Here is a 22,538-nt window from a genome sequence, read left to right on the forward strand (position 1 = left end):
CCTTTCCCCCTGTCACCAATCTTGTTGCCACCCTTCTCTATACTCATTTCAACAGCTCTACATCCTTCTTAAAATGAGACCCACAGACCTGTATGTTCAAGATGTGGCCTCAATAGATATTGCTTGTGTAATATTTTCTATACAATGTTTTTTGAGTATGTAATTTTGTATTTATATATGTAAGTTTTATTATTATTTTTTTTTAATTTTAAAAATACAACTTTTAGATTGTTTTAAAATGTAGCATCATCATTTGAATGTGTTTCATATATTTATTTTTTTTTTTTTTTTGAAAATGTAATTGTCTTCATTGTTGCAGATCCAAAATTTGGCATTTTTTCCCATAAATTTTTTTTTTTTTTTTTTTTTTTTAATGGAAATCCCATTTATTTTTAATTCTGGCACTCTCAAAAGAATAGTTTGTGAATGATTGGCTATAACATATTATAATTATTTTTATATTTTAGGTGTATGAAGAATTGCGAATTATTGGGGCTGACTCAGCAGAAGCAAGATCAAGGCGAATTCTTGCAGGTTTAGGTTTTAGTAGAGAAATGCAAAATCGACCAACAAAACATTTTTCTGGAGGGTGGAGAATGCGAGTATCACTGGCAAGGTATAGATCAAAATTCACCATGTGTTTATATTATATATCTAGTATGAATAGTCATGTGTATAGGATTTTTTTATTACTACAAAAATACTTCAGGATTATGGCCTGTTAATTTGCTGTTTTTGCTTAAAGGCCATTGAAATTATATCAAAGCTTTGTGCCTAAATAAACTATTTTCAATTCAAAATTTTAATATATTTTAATTAAAATTAAAATTAAATTAAAACTTAATGTATGATAACAGTGGAACTGCACAAATAGTGGTCTGTACAGAAGACTTCAAAAGCTTGAAATTTGACTACTTATGAGTATTTTTTTAATTGTGTTTTTTTCTGTGGTCATCAATATTTATAATATCTTTATTTGGGCTTAATTAAATATGACAGATGGTTTCCTTCCCCCCCCATTCAGAGAATGCCAGTGAAATTAATATTTACAACTTATGGTGTAAGAATTAAAATCGAGAGTTAGAATAAGCAGACTGTGAAGAAATGTGTACTAAGCAGATATGTATACCAAAAAAAATTTTTTTTTTAAATTATACCTGAGGCTTGAATGTTGATGAAAATTTTCTGAAAGTTTTCTTAAAGTTGTTCTTAAAATATTTTTACAAAATGACTTAAAAGTGGAAAAGCTACATAATAATAAACAAAGGCCTTTGAAATGTTAATTGGATATGGCTTACTTGAAGTGGCATATTCCCGGAGCAATATGGCCTTAGTTGCTAATGCTCCTAAAAACCAAATAACAACAACAACAACAGCAGCTTGGAAGCAAGGAAGTCAATTTGTCTCTAACTGCCATTTTGGAACTTTGTCTTATTGTTATGGATTGGTTTTAATGTTGTAGTAGTAGTAGTAGTGGCATGTGATGCAAGAAAGCAAGTGTATGAGCTTATGCAGCATCAGCCGAAAAAAAAAAAAAGATATTAACAAGTTAATATCTTCAAAAACATATCCGTTCCTTCTCACAAAGTTATGCAATATGCAACAGTTTTTTATTACGTTGATAGCAGAATGAGGATTCAGTAATATACTAGAGTGAGAAATGTGCAACTCATTGCTCAGTATTCCAAAAGTTCATTCTACAATCTCCTTGCTTGAGTTAATCTATAATTGAAAATTTTTAGCTCGGTGCTCAAATATTTTGATAGTACAGTAGTATTAAATTTTCAGTCAGTCCAAATGCTTTGTCCCTTACAAAAACAAATGCCATAGCCGGCTCATTTGTACCAGGAAGAACTCTATTTAATGGCAAATTAAGCTGTTTCAATAGTAATCATCTTCCAAAATTTGAATATTTAAAAATGTTCGAATCACCATCACATCTATAAACACCAATGTCTATTGCAGTGAAACAGTTTTTATCAATTTCTGCCTCACTGTATCAAATTTTGCAATTTTTCCTCTAATTAACATTAGAAGTTCATGAAAACTCTGTATCGACATTCTGTAAAATAAAAAAAACTTTTCAGGAAACTTCCTATGTGTTTCAAACATAATATGAAACTATCCTGTTTTTAACTCATTTGAATTTTCTGGATGAATCCACCATTGTCATTTTCTCTTTCTACTCACAATCAACTGTATACATAAATGTGCAATACATCCAACTTGAACAACATCCATCTTGAAACTGAGACTAGAAAAACAGGCTCGGGCAAAAGCAAAACGTGTCAGGCAGACTAGAAAAAGGGAAGCATAGAGACGTTTCGCCACCACAATTACAAAAACTACAATGCAAACAATATGGGCTAAAATACAACATATGTACTCAAAACATCCACACATCAACCTTCCCATACTAACTGTAAACGATTGTGATGTTACAACACCAGTGGAGATTGCAAACGTACTGGTGAATCTTTCATGAAAATTTTAGCCGCTACATCTTACACACCTCATTTTCAGGGACACAAGGCACAGGATGAGAAGCATTTCATTGACTTCAAATCAGCATCTAGCACTGCATAAAGTCTCCCTTTCACAATGACAGAATTGCACCATGCTTTAGCTACCACCAAATTTAGTGCAACAGGACCAGATGGAATACACTACATCATGATAGCACAACTAACTGAACCAGTCCTTAATCATTGTTACTTTTTTATAACAGAATTTTCAAAGAAAATACCTTCCTGGACAAATGGCATCACGCTTATGTTTTGGCATTTCCAAAACCAGGAAAAGGTCCTGCAAATCCACAACACTACCGACCTATTGCATTCACCAGCTGTATGAGCTAGGTCCTGGACCTAGTTTCTAATATTGTCCAGGACCTTGTTCATACAGTTTTTCCACCTAACCTGTTTTTTAGTCCAAAACAACCTTCTTAACCTTGTACAATGTGGTTTCTGTGAAGGCAGATCCACTCTTGATTTACTGATCAGGGCAGAAATAAACATCTGTGATGCTTTTGTATGAAAAGAACACCATGTCACAATTCTTTTTGACATAGAAAAAGAATTTGACACAGCTTGGAGGTATGGCACAATGCGAAACCTTTATGATCTAGGACTATGCAGACACTTGCCAGAGTTTATCAGTTATCAGAAACTTCCTACACCATCGCTCATTTCAAGTTAGAGTCAACAACCAGTTATCTTTAAATTATATCCAGGAAGGAGTTCCACAAGGTTCTGTACTAAGTGCCACCCTATTTAACATAATAATGAACTCAATGACACATTTTCTACCACAAACAGTGTCCACTACCCTGTATGCCAATGACCTCAGTGTCTGCTGCCACTCGCCTAATATGTGAATGGTAGAAAGACCAGTTGCAAGGTGCCATCAACAAAGTTGTAAAATGGTCACAAAACAATGGTTTTTGCCTCTTGCCCCAAAAGACTTTTGGGATACACTTCTGTAGGAAGTGTAACCTACATCCATACCCAGAACTTCACCTAGAAAATCAAATTATCCCAGTGGTTCACAGTGTCTGCTTTCTTGGTGTTGTTCTAGGCCAAAAACCTTATAAAAGAGCATATAAAAGAGCTCTGGATTACTATCTGGCACAACATGGGAGAGCCGACCATTACACACTACTCATTTGTATCATGCATTAATACATCATGTCTAGACTACGGCTCTGTGGTGTACAGCTCTGCTAGACCAAGTGCCTTATGTTGGCTTGATCCCATACACCACAGTTCTCTTTGTCTTGCACTAGGGGCATTCCGTATGTCGCCAGTCCAGAGCTTATATGCTGAAACAAATGAAACTTCCTTACATCTATGCAGACAAATGCTTCTGTTAAACTATGCAGCAAAAGTCAAAGGGCAACTGGAAAACCTACTTGGAATGACTTTTCGCACCCAAATGGGAGAACCTTTACAGAATCTACCCATCAACAGGATACACGTGCGTTCCCTGCTTAGTGACTGGCAAATTGACCTTAGCATGATGCAGCTTACCACTTCTTGTACAGTCCCACCTTGGATGTGTGACCTTTCACTCATATCTTGTGTTTCACACCTTACCAAGTTAAATAAGAACAAACAACAAATTTTCTTTTGTTGGATCCCTGGTCACGCTGGAATTGCTGGAAATGAACGTGCTGACCTAGCTTCCAAAACTGCTACAGATCCAGTAGATCAACTCTTTAGCACACCACTCACTGATTTCAAGTTAATTATAAAGAAGTGAAGTCTTGATCTATGGCAACACATCTGGCCGAATAAAGACAAGCTACCAACTTAGAAGTCAAGTATTCATGAGAACAGACACTAAGAAGTAGTACTAGCTCAACTACGAATAGGCCATACACACCTGACACATCTTTATCTTCTTGCAGGCACTGATCCAACACTCAGCTCACTATCCAGCATGTACTTATTGATTTCCCCAAATACAATAATGATCGACAAACTATGGTTACCTATTTTTCCCTGGCAAACACCTCTTTCAACATCTCTGACCTCCTAACAGACACGCCACATGTGACCAAAATTTTTGGTTTCCTCAGACAGATAAAACTGTACAACTCAGTATAAATTTGAATAACATCTATGCAGATATAACTATGTATTTAACATTAATGTTAAATACACATTAACTAATGCTTGGAGTATAGTTAATAAATTTGATGAGCTTGAAGTGCTAGTCAAGACATCAAAGGCAGATATTGTTGGGATATCAGAGATGTGGTGTCACACAGATATAAGCAGTGCCGAATTGGAATTTGGGGAGTACGTGTACAGAAGGGATAGACAGGATAGGAAAGGAGGAGGGATTATGCTGTTAGTTAAGAAACACATCAAATCTAAGGAAGTGCATCCAGTTGATGTTAGTGGACAATGCAATGCTGAGTCTGGTGTGACATAAGCACTGGGAAAGGAAAAATGAGAGTAGGTGTGTGTTATAGGCCTAATGAGTATAATGAGTAATTGTGAAGAGAAATAGTGTGCCAGTAAATCAGAATGTCTTATAATGGGAGATTGGAACTTGTGGGTTAGTCACTCGCACACTACAGGACTTTTGTGGATTTATTGGATAACTGTTTTCAACAGCAACGTGTTTAAGAGGCAACCAGAGGGAGTAATACTCTCGTTCTGATTATCAGCAGTGATTATTCATGCGTTAAGAATTTGCAGATAAAGGAACCATGGGTGACAGTGATCACAATGTACTGATGTGGGAATTACTTAAAGATGTAACTACCATCAAGGCTAAAGGGAAAGTCTTTTGCTTTCGTAAAGGTGATTACAGGGGTTTCAGATAGTATTTAAATTCTATACAGTGGGATCAGCTGATGATGTTATAAACGTTGAATTCCAAATGGGAAGCCTTCAGGGACTTAATTTTGGATGCTACTAGGCTTTTCATTCCAACTAAGAAATATTGTACAAGGTTCAGGCCTAAATGGATGTTAGATAAATTGAGGCTGATGGCAGAGAAGAAAAATGTATGGGATGCATATAAAGTATCAGGTGACACAGAAGCCTGTTGCAGATATAAACTAGTCTGTAATAAAGTCACAAAGGAGGTTAGGTAGGCAAAGGCAAATTTTGAGAAATCTTTGCCAGACGATGCAAAGAAAAACAGCAAAGAATTCTTTACTTATGTAAACTCTAGAAGGAAAGGGATGAATTGAATTGGATCACTTAACATAGATGGGTTGACTATTGATGATCATGCTCAGGTAGCTGATAAACTGAATGAGTATTTTTGCATCTACATTCGCACATGAGGAATTATTCAATGAGGGGAGTTACTAGAAGTTTATCGAACTCTAACAGGGAGCTAAGTGATTTTGTAATAACTGAGAGAAAAGTGGAGGAGAAATTGTTGAAGTGAAACATGAAAAAGGCACCTGGGGTGGATGGGATCTATCCAATTATATTAAAGGAGGCAGAAAAGGAAGTAAGCAAACCCTTAGCCATAATTATGAGAGGGGGTTCAAAAGCTGACACAAGTAACTATAGACCTGTTAGTTTGACTTGTGTTCCTAGGAAAATAATTGAGTCACTGGTGAAAGAAGCATTGTAGGATCATCTAGACAAGATTGCAGTAATAGTTAAGACAGCATGGGTTTGTTAAAGGGAGCTCTTGTGTGACCAGTTTGATTGGATACTATGATGTGGTCACAAAGAAACTGAATGCCAGAAATAATTTTGATATCATATACTTGGAGTACAGGAAAGCATTTGATACTGTTGTACGTGAAAGACTGCTGTACCAATTGGAGACGTATGACATTAAGGGTAAGTTGCTACAATGGATAAAGGGATGGTTGAGTGGAAGACGACAGAGTGTGGTAATCAATGGACACTGCTCTTCGTAGACAAATGTGATTAGTGGAGTTCCCCAGGGTTTGATGTTGGGCCCATTATTGTTTTGTATATTTATCAATGATATTGATGAATGTATATCAGGTTTAATGTCCAAGTTTGCAGATGATGCAAAGATTGGCAGGGTTGTTAATGATAGTAAAGACTCCAACTGGATCTAGATAAGTTGGGCAAATGGGCTGAGAAGTGGCAACTGCAGTTTAACATTTACAAATGCAAAGTACTGCATATGGGTAGCAATAACCGAAGAGTTACTCAGGGAAGTGAAAAAGACCTGGGGGGTAATCGTGCAGTCAAATATGAAGTTCACTGAGCAGTGCCGACTGGTTGCCAGGGCAGGTCATGAAGTTTTGTTAATGATATATAGGAATTTTGCTAGCAGGGACAGCGAGGTGATTATCCCATTATACAAGGCAGTGGTCAGGCCACACCTAGTGTACAGGTCTGGAGGCCTCATTTTAGGAAAGATGTAGAGTTGCGAGAAGGAGTACAAAGAAGGCAACAAAGAGTGAGAGTAACCAAGGGGTGCTCTTACCAATAAAGGCTTAAGTTCTGTAATTTGCAGCACCTGGAGAGTAGGCACCTGTGAGGTGATCTGGTTGAGGTGTATATGGCTTTGAATGGGTTGCACAGTTGAGCAAGCTGAATGCTGATGGGGATTCTTCTTCTTGCTCAGATTAAGAACCTGAGAGGGTACAGTTTCAAATTGAGGAAAGACAGTTGTAGAATAGATGTTCGGAAATTTGCCTCTAGCTAGCGGGTAGTTGATTGGTGGAACAGACTTCCATCTTTCGTTGTGGACGTTGATAGCTTAAATAAATTTAAGGCTTAGCTGGACAGGCATTTGGAATGAATGGAGGGATGAAATGTTTTTTTTTTTTGGCTGATGCTGCATAAGCTTGCTTTCTTGTATCGTATGCAAGAAAGCTACTAATGCTAATTACCATAGTTAGGTGCATCATGGCCTTTGCTGCCATTTCACCGTAAAGCCTACAAACAAACAAGCCACCACTTCAGTCAACCGACTGAAGTGGTGGCTTGCTTGTTTGTTTAGGCGCCTCCGTAGCCATGTGGGCAGGAGCAGCAGTGTGTAGCACACGCTTCTTGATTAGACCGGGGTTCGAGCCTGTCACCACCAAATACGGAGGATGCGGAAAGGTCAGAGAATGACTACCGCATATCTCGGAGCAATATGGCCTTAGTTGCTAATGCTCCTAAAAACCAAATAACAAACAAGCTTGTTTGTTTAATTATTTTAAGCGCCTGCAGCATTTTGAGTACCCGTGCCTTACAGGTCCTGATTGGGGTTCTTCCCCTCGACCTGGAGATCGTGGGCGAAGAATTACTCTACTACTTGGCAAAGGGCACCTTAAGAACCTGTCTTGGACATACAGCCGACCCAGCAAATAACTGCACTGTGGAAAAGAAGAGGCTCTATACACCTGCTGAGCATAGAGCGTAGAGATACCCAGGCAGTTCGTACCTGATGTCGGCCAGGTGTACCCTAGGTCCCCAACCTAGCTTTCACCTAGCCTCCATGCGGTCTCATCGGCTTTGGTGCCATCAGTGCCATACTCTCCTTTTGGGAATTCTAAAGGAACCTTCCTGTATCTTCAGCTGTTTGGATAGCTGGCAACACTTAATGTATGATTGCTAGATTTATGACGATGTCTGCAACATCCTAGTAACAAAGATCCTATATTGTTCCAGAGGACAAGAACACCATACTGGATTTGGTGCTCTCTGATACAAAAGAGGAGTACCAGGCTTTCTCCTGTTATGCCCAAGAGCTCTTCGCAAGAAGACGAGTGCTCCCTGTGATCAAGTGCAAGTGAACCTTACACACGACAACCACAAACGACATCTGAACATGCCAAACTAATGACAAGAACTGCGTAGTGGATAAATAAACCTCCAGAACTGGATTTTACGAACCCAGACAACACCAGTACTGACAAGCACTCTACACCATTATATGCAAAACAACAACCTGCAATGATGACATTTGCAGACACAGCCTCTCACTGACAAAACTGTGGACTAGCATGATGAGTGCAAGCGAAACAGATAAACCTGATCGAGATGAAACTCCAAGTAACAGCACGGACTGAGCAAGGGACTAGACCAGTAACTGGAACTGGCCACAGTTCAGCAAATATGAAAACAACCAGCAAACCCGCTGTGACAAAGGCACCTAGAATAAGGAAAAAGAATATTTTCTCCTCACTCCAGAAATCTTTGCAGACACACTGACATCCCTGAAGGATCCTGATCCCTGCACTTGATATGGAACCTGGAATTGACACCTCTACTACCTGAACTTGACATCTATCAGCATGATGGGACCTGGACCCATGAGTGATATCCCAAGCGGGAACACCAATATGACTGAAAACCAACTGCAGCTTGCTGCTGGTCATCATGGCTCTCAAAACCACACTCCCTTGCATGGTCCTCTCTTTTCCGTCCCCTTCCTGCCGCCATCTCTTCGCCTAGTGGGGCATGCGCCTACCCTACTGATCATCTGGGCTGGGTTCGCCTTCCCTATTGTCCCCATATTTCTGTCTTTTCCCCCCAACCTTTAGTCTCCCGGCCCCTCTGTCTATTCGCTAGCATACACCCCACACAACTGCAAAACTTAAGTTCATCTAAATTAGACACACGTCATAAACTTTTGGCTTATCCATTTCTAGTGCTCACCCCCATGAGGGTTTTTTTGTTGTTTTAGGCCCTAGCCACTGAAATCTCAGGAAACTAGGTGGCAGGGCGTGCCAAAGTGAATTAAAAATAATGCTACTGGGTACTTTGTCTGCCTCCATGGAGCTAAGTGTGGGCAGTGGTGGGACCAATTAGGGCCCAACTGCTAAATTGGAAGATGAACAATGATACACAACACTACACATATCAATATCCTCATACTTTTAAATTTCTGGCCTCAACAGTGTTCTGTTTCACACAACAATGTATACTACATGGAGAAGGGGGAACCCCCTAGTGCTGTTTGACACGAATACACTTTACTTCTTATGGGGTGCAACATGTCATTGAAGAAGCATTTTGTGCATTCTCACCTGGATTTCTTCCTACCAAACTGTGGTGCTGTCAGTGATGAACATGGTGAGTGCTTCCATCAAGACATTGCAGCGATGAAACAAATATACAAAAGCAAATGAAGTGCTTCCTTTTTATCCAATTATTCTTGGATGATGAAAAGGGATGCTCCTGAAGCTGAATGAAAGCTAAAGGCGAAAATGTCCCGTGTTTGATACACACACGTCCTTAGCTGCATCTTACTGCCATATAAATAAAAAATACCTTGTATAATATAAAAGAGCTACTTTTTTCAAAAATAAGAGTCATTCTGCCATTTTAAGCAGTATTTCCGTGTTCAGCACCCCAAAATCTATGCCCGTAACAAGATATGACCCAAAATTTGTTTTTCGACATAATTGCTGCTAATAATCAGATCAAGAGTATTACTCCTGGTTGCTTCTCGAACTTGCTGTTGTAGAAAACAATCATCCAATAAATCCACAAAAGTCTTGCTAGTGTGCGAGTGACCAAACCACAAGTTCCAGTCAATATCTGGGAAGTCAAAATCCTTGAATGTAAGACAGTCCGATTTACTGACCCACTCTTATTTCTCTGTATAGTTGTTCTTTCGAGATTAGGAGTCCTAATCACTCATCAGAATGATTAGGCCTCCTACTCTCAGTTTTGCTTGCCCAGTGCTTACGTCACATCAGGGCACCTCCGTAGCCAGGTGGGAAGGAGTAGCTGTGCGTAGCACACGCTTCTTGATTAGACCGGGGTTTGAGCCTGTCTCCACCAAATACGGAGGATGTGGAAAGGTCAGGGAATGACCACCGCATATTCCCGGAGCAATATGGCCTTAGTTGCTAATGCTCCTAAAAACCAAATAACAACAACGTCACATCGAACTGACTCAACATTGCACTGTCCACCCATGTCAGCTGGATGCACTTACTTAGATATTGTGTGTTTCTAAACTAAAAGCATAACCCCATTCCCTTTCCATTCTGTCTAACCTTCCTGTACACTTTGTACTCCCTAAATTTCAATTCTGCATTCCCTATATTCTTACATTTTCTTGTTTCATAGATTTTTCAATTAGGAGTATATTAATTGAGAAATAATAGTTTTTGTGTGTGTGAGAGAGAGAGAGAGAGAGAGAGAGAGAGAGAGAGAGAGAGAGAGAGAGAGAGAGAGTTCTTATTTTGAAAAATTTCTTCCTTTGTTTTGTAAATTAGGGCTCTCTTTATGGAACCAACACTGTTGTTGCTTGATGAACCTACCAACCACCTGGATCTGAATGCAGTCATTTGGCTTGATAAGTGAGTTTATTTTTATTATATTCATTTGGTTTTGAAGAAATACTTGGGTATAGTGAAATACCAATAAATGTATAGTAATAAAATCCCTTTTGAATTTCTATTTATTACTTTTTGAATATTTATTCTTCACGGAAAGGAACAAGGAAAGTGAAAGAACGATAGACAGCAACTATTTAAATAATCACAGACCTCCCCACTTCTCCAGGGTATAACAGATATAAGAGATTTGCACATACATATGAAATTTCAAGTGTCAGAAAAACTGGTCAGCAGATTTTTAATATAGTTTACACCGATTCTCACATGTAAAGTCTCAGAAATTAATAACCTTATAAATAATTGGGATGCAAATCTAATAGTACAATGATCGAAACAAGGATAGTGGCCAGGTAGTACAGAGTGATTGGTGAGGTTAGAAGCCCGCAAGTTTTGCGTTTATTGAATTTTATGATATCTATTAGTTTTTTTTTATCTATTGCATTATTTGTACTTAAACAGATTGTATCAGGTTTTCCTAAATAAAAAATCTGGTGCAGTTGTATTAGTCAGTTGTTTGAAAATAGAGCTAAATAACCAGAAAAAAAAAGCCTTTTTTTATTAGATATCATCTCCCTACACAAACGTAAATATTTCATATGTGCTGGGCGCATTATGCAGATTTCATGCAACAAACAATCATATGCATAAAGAGAATCCTCCTCTTAAAATTTTATTTTTGGCCTGTGCAACAAAAACCTGTGGCTTCCTTACACTGTGTGACTAAAACTAATGCTAATCTTAGTACAGATTAGTTATATGCATTTACTCCACACACACACACACACACACACACACACACACACACACACACACACACACACACACACACACACACAATAAAGTTTTGAGAATAATTTTCTTTCCATCAAAATGGCCACACTATAAACCCTTACGTCCTCCTGCTGTGTAGCTTGAAACCCCCCCCTACCTGCATGCAAAGGGTAAATGTCGTCAGCCGTTTCAGTTGGTTTGTGTAAAGATGTGTTTCAGTTCCTTGTTATGTGAAAAATGGAATGCAATTTAGAGGAAAGAGTTGTGATAAAATACAGTAAACTCTCACTGTTCGCGGTATCTGTATTTGCGGTTTCACGTATTCGCGGTCGCTGATTTAATATAAAATGAAACCTAAAAAAATGTGAATTTTAAAGCGCCGTCAACATTTTCTGCCATAAAAAACATGTGCGTGGCTAAAATTATCTTTCCCGATCAAAACAGCGCTCATTGAGTGGGGGAAGAGGGGTGACAAAATTGCGAGCTTGGATGTTTCTCGCTAATCCTTGTTCAGTATATGTTATGCGTTTGTCATGGAAAGTTTCGTCGTTTGTTTAATTTATATGTTTATAAATTGAATAAATTTATCAATTTATAAACTGATATGCTTACAAAAGTGATAAATCAACTGTTTTTCAGTGTAAAACAGATTTTTCTAGTGTGTTAATGGAAGAAAGTGACTTTATTGTGGACAAGTTCTTTCTAACCCGTACAAAAATATGGCTACGAATAACAAGGGAAATGTGAAAAGATCAAAGGTGATGACATATTAGTGAATAAAATTGAGTTATTGGACAAAATTTCTAATGGTGAAAGTGTCTCCTCAGTGGCAAAACATTATAAAATCAATGAGTCAACGGTACGATCAATCAAAAAATCGGAAGAAAAAATCCGCCGTAGTGTCCGTGAAAACGCACTAATTCCTTCAAAAATTTGCTCTGTAACTCGTGATATTAAATTAGAAAAAATGGAAAAGGCTTTAAATCTGTGGATAGAAGACTGAACTCAAAATAAAATTCCGTTAAGTTCACTCATCATTCGTGAAAAAGCAAAACTATTTTATCAACACTTTAGCGAAACTGGTGATAGCACTGGCGGGATACATTTTTTTTAGCTAGCAAAGGCGCTGGTTTGAAAGATTTGTTTGAAATTTCTAATAAATATTACATTTAATATTAAATTGTTTCTTATTTTCATTTCCATGCCACATGCTTTCATTTCACTATGTACTGTCTATGTACATAGTCATGTTATGAAGGTACATAAATACATACATAGACACAATTTTAGACTAGTTTTTCTTATATATTTCATACTTTGGAACGGAACCCCTTTATTACTATGGGAGCCATAACTCAGTATTCGCGTTTTCGGTATTCGCGACATTTCTCAGGAACATAACCCCCGCAAATAGCGGGGGTTTACTGTATTTTATGAAAAGTGGTGAATTGTCAACGGATATTTATGAAAAGTTGACCAAAGTTTATGGAAATGATACCATGTCGAAACCACGTGTTTTTAATTGGGCAAAACAGTTTCGAGAAGGATGTGAATCTGTCGAAGATGCTAAGCATTCAGGTCGTCCTTCCATGACTCGACATGACGAAAACATTGTTCGTGTATGTGATCTTGTTTGAAGGAATAAGCGGTTAACCACAAGAATGATTTCCAAAAAACTAAACATTAATCGGGAAAGTGTTAGATTAATTTTGACTGAAAATTTGATGAGGAAAGTGTGTGCAAAGCTGATACTGAAAAACCTCTCTCATGAGCAGAAAGAAATTCGGTTGCGTCTTTCTCAGATGATGTTGGAAAGCATTGAAGATGTTCCAGATTTGCTTTCTCGCATGATTACAGGGGATGAAAGCTGGGTATTTGCTTACAACCCCGAAACAAAAAGGCAAAGTCAACAATGGAAGGGAGCTTCCTTGCCAAGACCCAAAAAAGCGAGAATGTCAAAGTCAAAAGTGAAAACCATGTTAATTTGCTTTTTTGATCGAAAAATAATTGTTCACAAAGAGTTTGTTTCACCTAATGAAACTGTCAATCGACAATTTTACCTTCAAGTTTTGGAAAGGCTTCGCAAGTAAGTCAACTGGGTTCAACCTGAAATTGCTTTGTTGTGGATTTTGCATCATGACAATACTCCTGCATATTCCACCAGTGAAGTGAAAGAGTTTTTAACTTCAAAATTGATCACAATGTTGTAGCACCTTCCATACCGTATTCACCTGATTTGTCTCCTTGTGACTTCTTTTTATTTCCTTGACTAAAAGAAATCACAAAAGGAATACGTTGTCAGTGAGTTTCTGAAATTCAGAGTGATGTAATGTGGGTATTAAAACAGATACCAGAAAGTGAGTACCAGAAATGTTAGGATTAATGGATCCTACACTCGAATGCATGTGTACAGCCTGAAGGCTACTACTTTGAAAGCAATGGCCTCACATCTGTATAATTTTCAAAATAAAATTTTTAAATGAATTATTCTCGAATCCGAATCTTTGTCACACCTTGTCTGTGTGTGACACACACACACACACACACACACACACACACACACACACACACACACACACACACACACACACACACACACACACACACACACACACACACACACACAAGGTGTGACAAAGATTCGGACCTTGTGTGTGTGTTTGTGTGTAAAATATAAAATACACGTTTAGAGCTAACAATTTTTAATTGATAAATAAATAGCTTTTTGTATTAAGTACAAAAAATTAATGTAACAGTATAAGGGTAATCAAATTACGGCTAATAGCATAGAAAAGATAGAAAGAAAGAATATAAAAATAAATAAACAAATAATCGAAAAACCAAGGTACAAATTGTCTTATCAAGAAGTCACAACACCACCATGGTTTACGGAAGTAAACAGCATTTTGATTAGCCAGACAGTTTAGTGCAAGATTGGCAAAATGTTTTGAAAATAATTTTGCAAAAATTACTGTAGTCATGAAAGGATGTGGACAGTTGTTTAGAAGTATTTAGTATTAGTATTAGCCACATGGTGCAAGGAAGCCTATGACTTATGCTGTACCAGCCGAAAAAAAAAATAATAAAAAATAAAATAGTAAAAAAAAATAATAAATAAAATAATAATAAGAAGAAAATTAAAAAAATAAATAAATAGTTAAGAAGAGAAAAGGAAATAGACAACCTATGCATTTCCCTCCTCCATTAGGTAATTATCCAGCTGACCCATTGAATTTCCCTAAACTGTCAGCCTCTACTACCCATGTAGGCAACTTATTCCAGTAATTTATAACTTGCTGGCTAAAATAAAACTTCCTGCAATCCAGTCTAAACATCTTCCCCGTAACTTGAAATTATGGCCCCTTGTATATATAACCATGAAAATTTTGTCCTCATTCATTTTGCTTATGCCTCTCAAAGCCTTAAACACCCCAATCAAGTCTCCTCTAAGGTGCCTAGTTTCCAAGCTCTGCAATCCGCATATTCGAAGTTTCCTCATATGGATGCCCTTTTGCCGATCTCACCAGGCGAGTTACGCATCTTTGGACCCTTTCAAGAAGCATGATGTCTTTCTTTAGGTGTGATCTCCATACTTGAACACAGTATTCCAAGTGTGGTGTAACAATAGCCTTATATAATTGGATTATGATGTACTTATCTCTACTTAGAGGGGAACAGGTATCCTGTGTGTGTTATCAGACACTCAGTCTAAAACACTGATGGATCCAATATCTTTCTATTACAGAAGATTTAGGAGTAGTCCGGTTGGCCTACTTCCCTAAAATCCACTCATGCACACCTTCTCGATGGTAAGCCCTGTTACGTCACTTAGGTGGCAACGAACGTGTTGAGTGGTTTTCTTCAAGATGCCTGGTCAGTGTGAAGAAAACACCAAACCCTCCAGCATATGACAGCACGACAAAACAAATGGCCCTCAGTCCCCAGCGGCTTTCACTCTCCCTCTTACAGCAGCGAGAGGATCAGAGTGGAAGCAGAGAGTGCTAAGAATCTCTGGGTACGACCAGGCTGCCATGCACGGAAACTGAACTTGGCCTATTACAACATATCACTCATTGGTGAAGACAGGATATTAGAGAAGGAAAAGGAATTAGAAAATGTGAATTAGAATATCATCGGGTTGGCTGAAACAAGAAGAAGAAATTAATCACTTATAAGTTTATAGTGGAAATCTGCTGTACACCAATGGAAACAGTGAAAGGAGTGAAGGTAGAGTTGGGTTTCTGGTCCATAAAGATTTAAAAAAACAACATTTTGGAATTCAAAAGTACATCACCAAGGGTGTCAAGACAAATACTCAAAATTTCTAAGAGGTACAAACTAAAGGTTATAATGATTTATGCACCAACATCGAGCCATGATGAAGAGGTTGAAGAAATGTACACCGAAATTGAGAGTCTTCTAGATGAGCAGAAAACCCACTACACTATTATTATGGGGGACTTCAATGCTAAGGTTGGAAAAAGACAAAACAGCACAGAAAGGGGAATTATAGGAAATTTTGGAATTAGTGAAAGAAATGAAAGAGGCAAAAGACTTGTTGAATTTGCAGAATCCCAAGAATTGTCAGTAATGAACCCTTTTTTTAAGAAAAGGGTGAACCGAAAGAGGATATAGAAGAGTCCAAATGGATTAACAACTAATGAAATCGACTTCGTCCTCACTAACAGAAGATATATTGTGAATGATGTTACTGTCCTGAATAAGGTAAATGGTGGAAGTGATCACAGAATGGTAAGATGTACACTTGATATAGATGTAGGAAAGGAAAAAAACTGACTCGAGTAAATAATACAAAGGTCTTTGAGATAACAGAAGAGGAGAAAAAGCAGTATGTACTGGAACTTAAGAACAAGTTTGAGCTTCTGCAGACTGCTCAGGACCAAGATATTGACGAGGAATATTACAACTTTCTGAAAGTGATAAAGCCCAACACCACCAAGTGTATACTCCACCAAGTGTATAAGTTATTTTTGGGGTTACTGTTCCCTAGGTGCATTGCCTTACACTTTGCTGGATTAAAGCATAGCTGCCATTTTTCTGACCATCCCTGAAGTCTATCTATGTCACCCTGAAGAAGCTCTGTTTGGCGGTGATCATTAAGTACTCTACCAATCTTTACATATTCTGCAAATTTTGATATCATGTCCTCTATCCCTTCATTGATGTATTTATGAAAATCAAAAACAACAATGGTCCTAATACTGATCCTTTGGGAACTCCACTTCTTATATCAATCTAATCTGAGGAATAACCATTTATCACATTTATTATCCTCTGCCTCCTGCCCTGAAGCCATCCAGCTATCCATCTAAGGATAGCTGGATGACTTTTCCCTGTGATTCCGACCTCTTCCAGCTTATAAAATAACCACTCATGTGAGACTGAGTCAAATGCTTTGCTGAAATCCAAATAAACTATGTTGAAATTATTCCTTAAGTCCAGCCACTTCACTCTTAGAACTGCCCTTATGTATTGGAGACACATTGACACTTTTTTGATCCAGCGGATTCACTCTCGAGCCTGGCGATTCTCTCGTAATTAGCCTCATTGGTTCAATGCACTCACTTGCCATCTCCCTTAAGATTATAGGGTATATGCCAGCAATCAACCGCATGAGCCTTACTGGCCTGTAGGCTCAAGTTTTTTTCAAATTTACTGCTATAATTTCTCATTTATGTAAACAGGCTTTTCTTCTGTAATTATCGATGCAAAGTAACTGTTGAGTTCATCTGCAACTTCAGCTGGGGTTATCTAATACTATTCCAAGTCCACTACATGAAGGTTTGATCTGGTTTGTCCTTCTCTTCCTAGCATTTATGTATGTGAGAATTGCTATCATTGCTAACAGTTTCTCATAATCTGCCTTTCCAGCCTAACCTTTTCTGTGGCACTGTTACAGATCAATTTGTAGCTGTTTTAGGCTTCAGTACTTTTTATTGTTCAGTAACTTTTCCATGCCGTTTTTTTATTATCAAATAATCTGGCAACTTGATTATTCATTAAACTTGGGATCCTTCTCGTGGAGCATTTTTTAAATGGTATTCAAGGCTTCTGTGATTAATGTTTCAAAGCTATACCATAATTCAATTGTATTTGCTCCCTCTGCAATATCTACCCAGTTAATAGAAGCCATGTAGCACCTTAAGGCATTGTAATTTCCTTTCCTGAAATTATAAACCATTTCTTTGCTTTTAACTACTGCCACTTCTCTCTTCATTGTCCACCATAGAATTTTGTGATCATTTCCTGCTACTGGTTCCTGTACTGTCAACCCTATTATGTCATCTGGTTCATGGGTGATGATGAGGTCTAGAATATTCTTTTCCCTTACTTTTTCTGACATGTTGATACAAATAGTAATCATCTAGTTGATTTAAAAATATTGTCCCCTATGTGGAGTTTCCTTCCCATTTGCTCCAATCGAAGAAATATGGACTTTCCCGGTCTAATCAAGAATAAAATCACACATAATAAGACATTGATGCTTATGTGCCAATTCCATTTGCATGTAGAGGCTCTCATCATAATCTTCACAATCACCTGGCCTGTAAATTAGTCCCACTCTCATTATACCTTTGCTTCTAATATCTCACACCATACAGATTCTATACTAGCATGAGAAATGTCTGAGTCTAGGAAAGCTTTCGTTGTGCTCAGGCTGCTTTTGATGAGAAGCATGACCCCACCACCCCTTCTATCTTCCCTATGCTTCCTAAATACATTATACATATCATACTCAAACTCATCTTCCCCTGTCTCCAGGTGGCAGAATGTGTCCATAAGCCCCATTATGTCAACGTTACTTGTCCTAACCAACACTTTGAATTCCCTCATTTTTTTGACGACACTTCTGACATTACTGTATAAACAATTAAGACTTAGTGTTCTTGTATAGTTAACTACCCTGACACACTGCTTAAATTTATTGAAGTTTGCTTCCCTGGCATTAGCTACCCACTCATTTGAAGCAAGATGTTCTGCCCTAAGAACATCTTGCTAATATGTTCTGTTGCGATAAAAAACAAGAACTGTTGAGGTATGTGCAAGTGTTTCTTTGATTGTTATTATCAGATAAACACGTATCTATATTACCCTTGTTCCTCCAAACTAGCAGTTTTCCTGAACCTTTAAGGTATCCTCAATAATACTGGCAAAAATGACGCTTGCACCACCTTTGTTTAAATATATCATATTTCTACAAAACAGATTCCTTCTACCTACAAGTTTGTTTGTTATTTGGAGTATTAGCAACTAAGGCCATATTGCTCCGTGAATATGCGGTGGTCATTCCTGACCTTTCCGCATCCTCCGTGTTTGGTGGTGACCGAACCCCGGTCTAATCAAGAAGCGTGTACTACGCACCGCTGCTCCTTCCCACCTAGCTACGGAGGTGCCTTACCTACAAGTGTGGGCCAAGCTGATAGAAAGAAGTATACTAATACTGAGATTTGCATTAAATTTTTTGGCACTGGATGGAGGTAGACACGAATTGGCCATGGAAAATCCTGTTAAGGAGCTAAGGCTCTTTCTCACTTGAATCCAAGTGGGATTGGCGAAGTGGACGATGCAAATCACAGGACACTTTTTGTCACAACCTGGTGGTGATTTTTGGAACAAATTTTTTCATTTAATGTCTTTTGCATTCTTTGAAGAGATACCTGCTAAATTTTGTTTGTGTTTCCTCCATTAGATTGCACCCCAGCGAACTCTAAATAGGGATATGTTAATTGTGGCCACTTGATATTTAATTTAATTAAAATACTTTTAGACTCATTTTCATTTTTGAATATTGGACGTATTTGACATTTTATGCAATTTATATTTGAAATCAATTTGAAAATTTTCTTCAATTTTTATTCTCATTTAAAAAAAAAATCCATTCGGTGAAGATGTTGATATTGTTATATTGAATCCTATAATTTTTTCTTATTTCCTTTATTTCTAGTTACTTGCAAGGTTGGAAAAAGACATTACTAGTTGTTTCTCATGACCAGAGTTTTCTTGATAATGTTTGCACTGATGTTGTTCACTTAGATAACCAAAAACTGTTTTATTACCGAGGGAATTACAGTAAGTTTAGTTTGTGTATTTACAATTCCAAGTTTATAAAAAAATATATATATATAAATACGGTACCCATTCAAATGGTGCTTATAATGTTTTCCTAGAAGTTTGAGTAACTAATTACCACGATGCTCCATAACTCTTGTTTAAAAGTTCTGATAATAAACCAATTGAATGAGTTCTTTAAAAAAAAAATCTTCCTGATTTCTTCTTTGTCTAAAAATATTGCTGGAATTTTTTTTCTAGAAGGCTTTTTAATACCGGTCACACTGCTCTGAATGAAAATAGATCCTTTGAAGTGTTTTTTTTTTTTTTTTTTTTTTTTTTTTTTCAGTCTTGAAAACAAGAAAAGTTAGATGTGACAAGATCAAGTAAGTGCAATGGATTCTAATACTGGTGTATTTTTTTTAAAGAGGCATATACTGAAAAAAGCTATGTTGGAGGCATGTTGCCATGTTTCAAGATCCACTTGTCTGGCCAAAGATACGTTTTGTTTTTTTAAACCAATATGTTGCTCTAAATCAGGGGTTCTTAACCTTCTTAGTTCCACGGACCCCTTTGCCAGTCAGGTGAATGCCACGGACCCCTTCTCAGAATAATGTTTTTAAATACATAAAATTACAAAAAAAAACCAGTTTAATGAAATAGTTACCAAAATTAAAAAAAAAAAAATTATACAGTAATATATGTGTTTCTTCTTAACACATTGAATAATAATACAATACATTTAAAATGTAGGAAAGTTGAAGTTAAATTTTATTTTTTAAGGACATATCAGTGTGAAGACTGTTGTTGTTTATCTTGAATAAGAACATTAAACTGTGGTGTCGTATTTGACAAGGCAACATGCATGTCATGTTGGACATCTAATAGATTTCGATTTTTTGTTTTCATTGTTACAAGTGCTGAAAATCCCGGTTCACACAGATATATTTTTGAAAATGGTATCAAAGCTTCCATAGCTCGCTTTACAAGATGAGGATAGGCTTCTTCAGGGAACACCAGAATTCTCTAAGGCTTTTTGAGGTAAACTCCAATCGTAGTACGTTTTTTGGCCTAAGATCAATGAGTTCATCTTTGGTTAAGTCAACATCTTCGATACAGTTTATATCAGAAAGAAAAGGATTTCGGATCCATGGTTCAATTTTCATGCCATCAAGATAGAAATAACTTTTAAAAGAGTTCCGTAATGTTTCCAAGTGATCGCAGATATCTCTTTTCAAAAAAAATTGAGAGAGAAGTTTGCATTTCAATTGCATCTTGGTAAAGCACTTCCTGCAACAGTGGAAGGTTTGCAAGAATGTCGGTCTCTACTCTCTTCTTCCATATTGGTAACTTAGCCACGAAAGCTTGTAATATTTCAATTGCATCCATAATGGTGACTTCATGACCTTGAATGGAAAGATTTATCTCATTCATATGGTGAAAAATATCTGCCAGGTAAGCCAACCCATGGATAAAATCCTTCCTTTCAAAATGTTCCAAGAGTGGGTTTTCTCTTTCTTCCAGAAAAAGTGAAACTTCTGCCCTTAGTTCGAACAAGCGCTTCAAGACTTGTCCTTTTGAAAGCCAGCGCACTTCTGTGTGGTAGAGAAGCACTTCATATTCTGCTCCCATTTCTTGACAAATCTTAAAAATACGATGATTCAGAGAACTTCTTTTGATAAAGTTGATAACTTTTATAGCTGTTGACAATACTTCTTTCAGGGTTGTTGGAAGAGTCTTTGTTGCCAGTGCATGTCTGTGTAAAAAGCAATGAGCGACGACAACTTGAGGAGCTTCTTTTTTCACTAAAGTAGCAAAACCAGATGTATTACCAAGCATCGCAGGAGCTCCATCAGTGCAAAGAGAATGAAGTTTTCCTTTCCATTCAAAGTTTCGTTTGTAAAAAAAACCTTTTACCATTTCGAAAACATCGACGGCCTTTGCAGTTTCCGAAAGAGACTCACAAAATAAGAATTCTTCTTTGATGGTGTCAGCATGCACATAGTGAACAAAAACAAGGAGCTGGCTACATTGAGAAATGTCTGTAGTTTCATCCAATTGCATACTGAAGGGGAATGGCGAGGCTGCCATTTCCTTGATGACCTGCTTCAAAATATTAAAAGACATATCAACTATTCTGGAATGTATTACATCATTTGACAAGGGAACAGCTTCCAGTTTTTTTCTCTGTTATAGTCCACAGACCAGTTCAACCATTTCTAGTGCACATGGCTTTACTAAAATCTCTCCAATAGTGTGGGGCTTCTTTTGCTTGGCAATCCGGTAAGCAACTTTATAGGATGCTTCAAGAAAAGGTTTTTGTGAAATGGCAAATCCAAGTTTTCGAAGTGTCCCTGCTTTTTCGAATTGAGATTTTTTTTGCACGGAAAAAACCAGCATCTTTAGATGCATTTTCAGCATGGACAGACTTGAGATGGTCTTTCAGTTTTTCTGGCTTCGTACTTCTGTTCACAAGAATTTTTCCGCACAAAAAAAACTGCAGTATTTGAGTCCCATCAAGTTCATTAATGCAAGTGAAACCAAATAATATATAGTTTTCATCATACTTTCTTTTCTTCAACATTTCAACTTAAATTTGGTCTGTAACAAATGTTAAATAATTAATGTAAAAATAATTAATGCAAAAAAACAACTAAAAGGTTAGTTGTTTACACGCTTCAACTGTTATCTAAACCGTAGGACGTGTTTGAACAGACCTGGTTTACACTCGTAGCCAGCATGTTCATTCGAGTTAAAAGTGGCCTACTAGGGGCTGATTTGCCAGATAGTTTGCCAACTACGTCGCATGATAGTCTGTCCACAGCAGGACTGCAATCTAGCGGCAGGTCTAATAACTGCCGTAATTTCAAAGTAACGATGAGCGTAAGCGATTTTTCGA

The 22,538-nt window shown here is 37.4% G+C and overlaps 1 protein-coding gene across 1 annotated transcript in view; it reads left to right on the top strand.

The window, feature by feature from the left end:
* LOC150087173 (ATP-binding cassette sub-family F member 1) overlaps positions 1-22,538 on the top strand; it is a 276,369-nt gene that overhangs the window by 116,679 nt on the left and 137,152 nt on the right. Inside the window, exons 7-9 of the mRNA XM_090371867.1 lie at positions 468-616; positions 10,676-10,759; positions 19,536-19,660. Coding sequence (XP_090227993.1) covers positions 468-616; positions 10,676-10,759; positions 19,536-19,660 — 358 coding nt within the window. The remainder of the gene's footprint in view (positions 1-467; positions 617-10,675; positions 10,760-19,535; positions 19,661-22,538) is intronic.

Source organism: Mastigoproctus giganteus, chromosome 4 (genome assembly GCF_048544385.1).
Source record: "Mastigoproctus giganteus isolate SK-2022 chromosome 4, ASM4854438v1, whole genome shotgun sequence".
In the NCBI taxonomy this organism is placed as follows: domain Eukaryota; kingdom Metazoa; phylum Arthropoda; class Arachnida; order Uropygi; family Thelyphonidae; genus Mastigoproctus; species Mastigoproctus giganteus.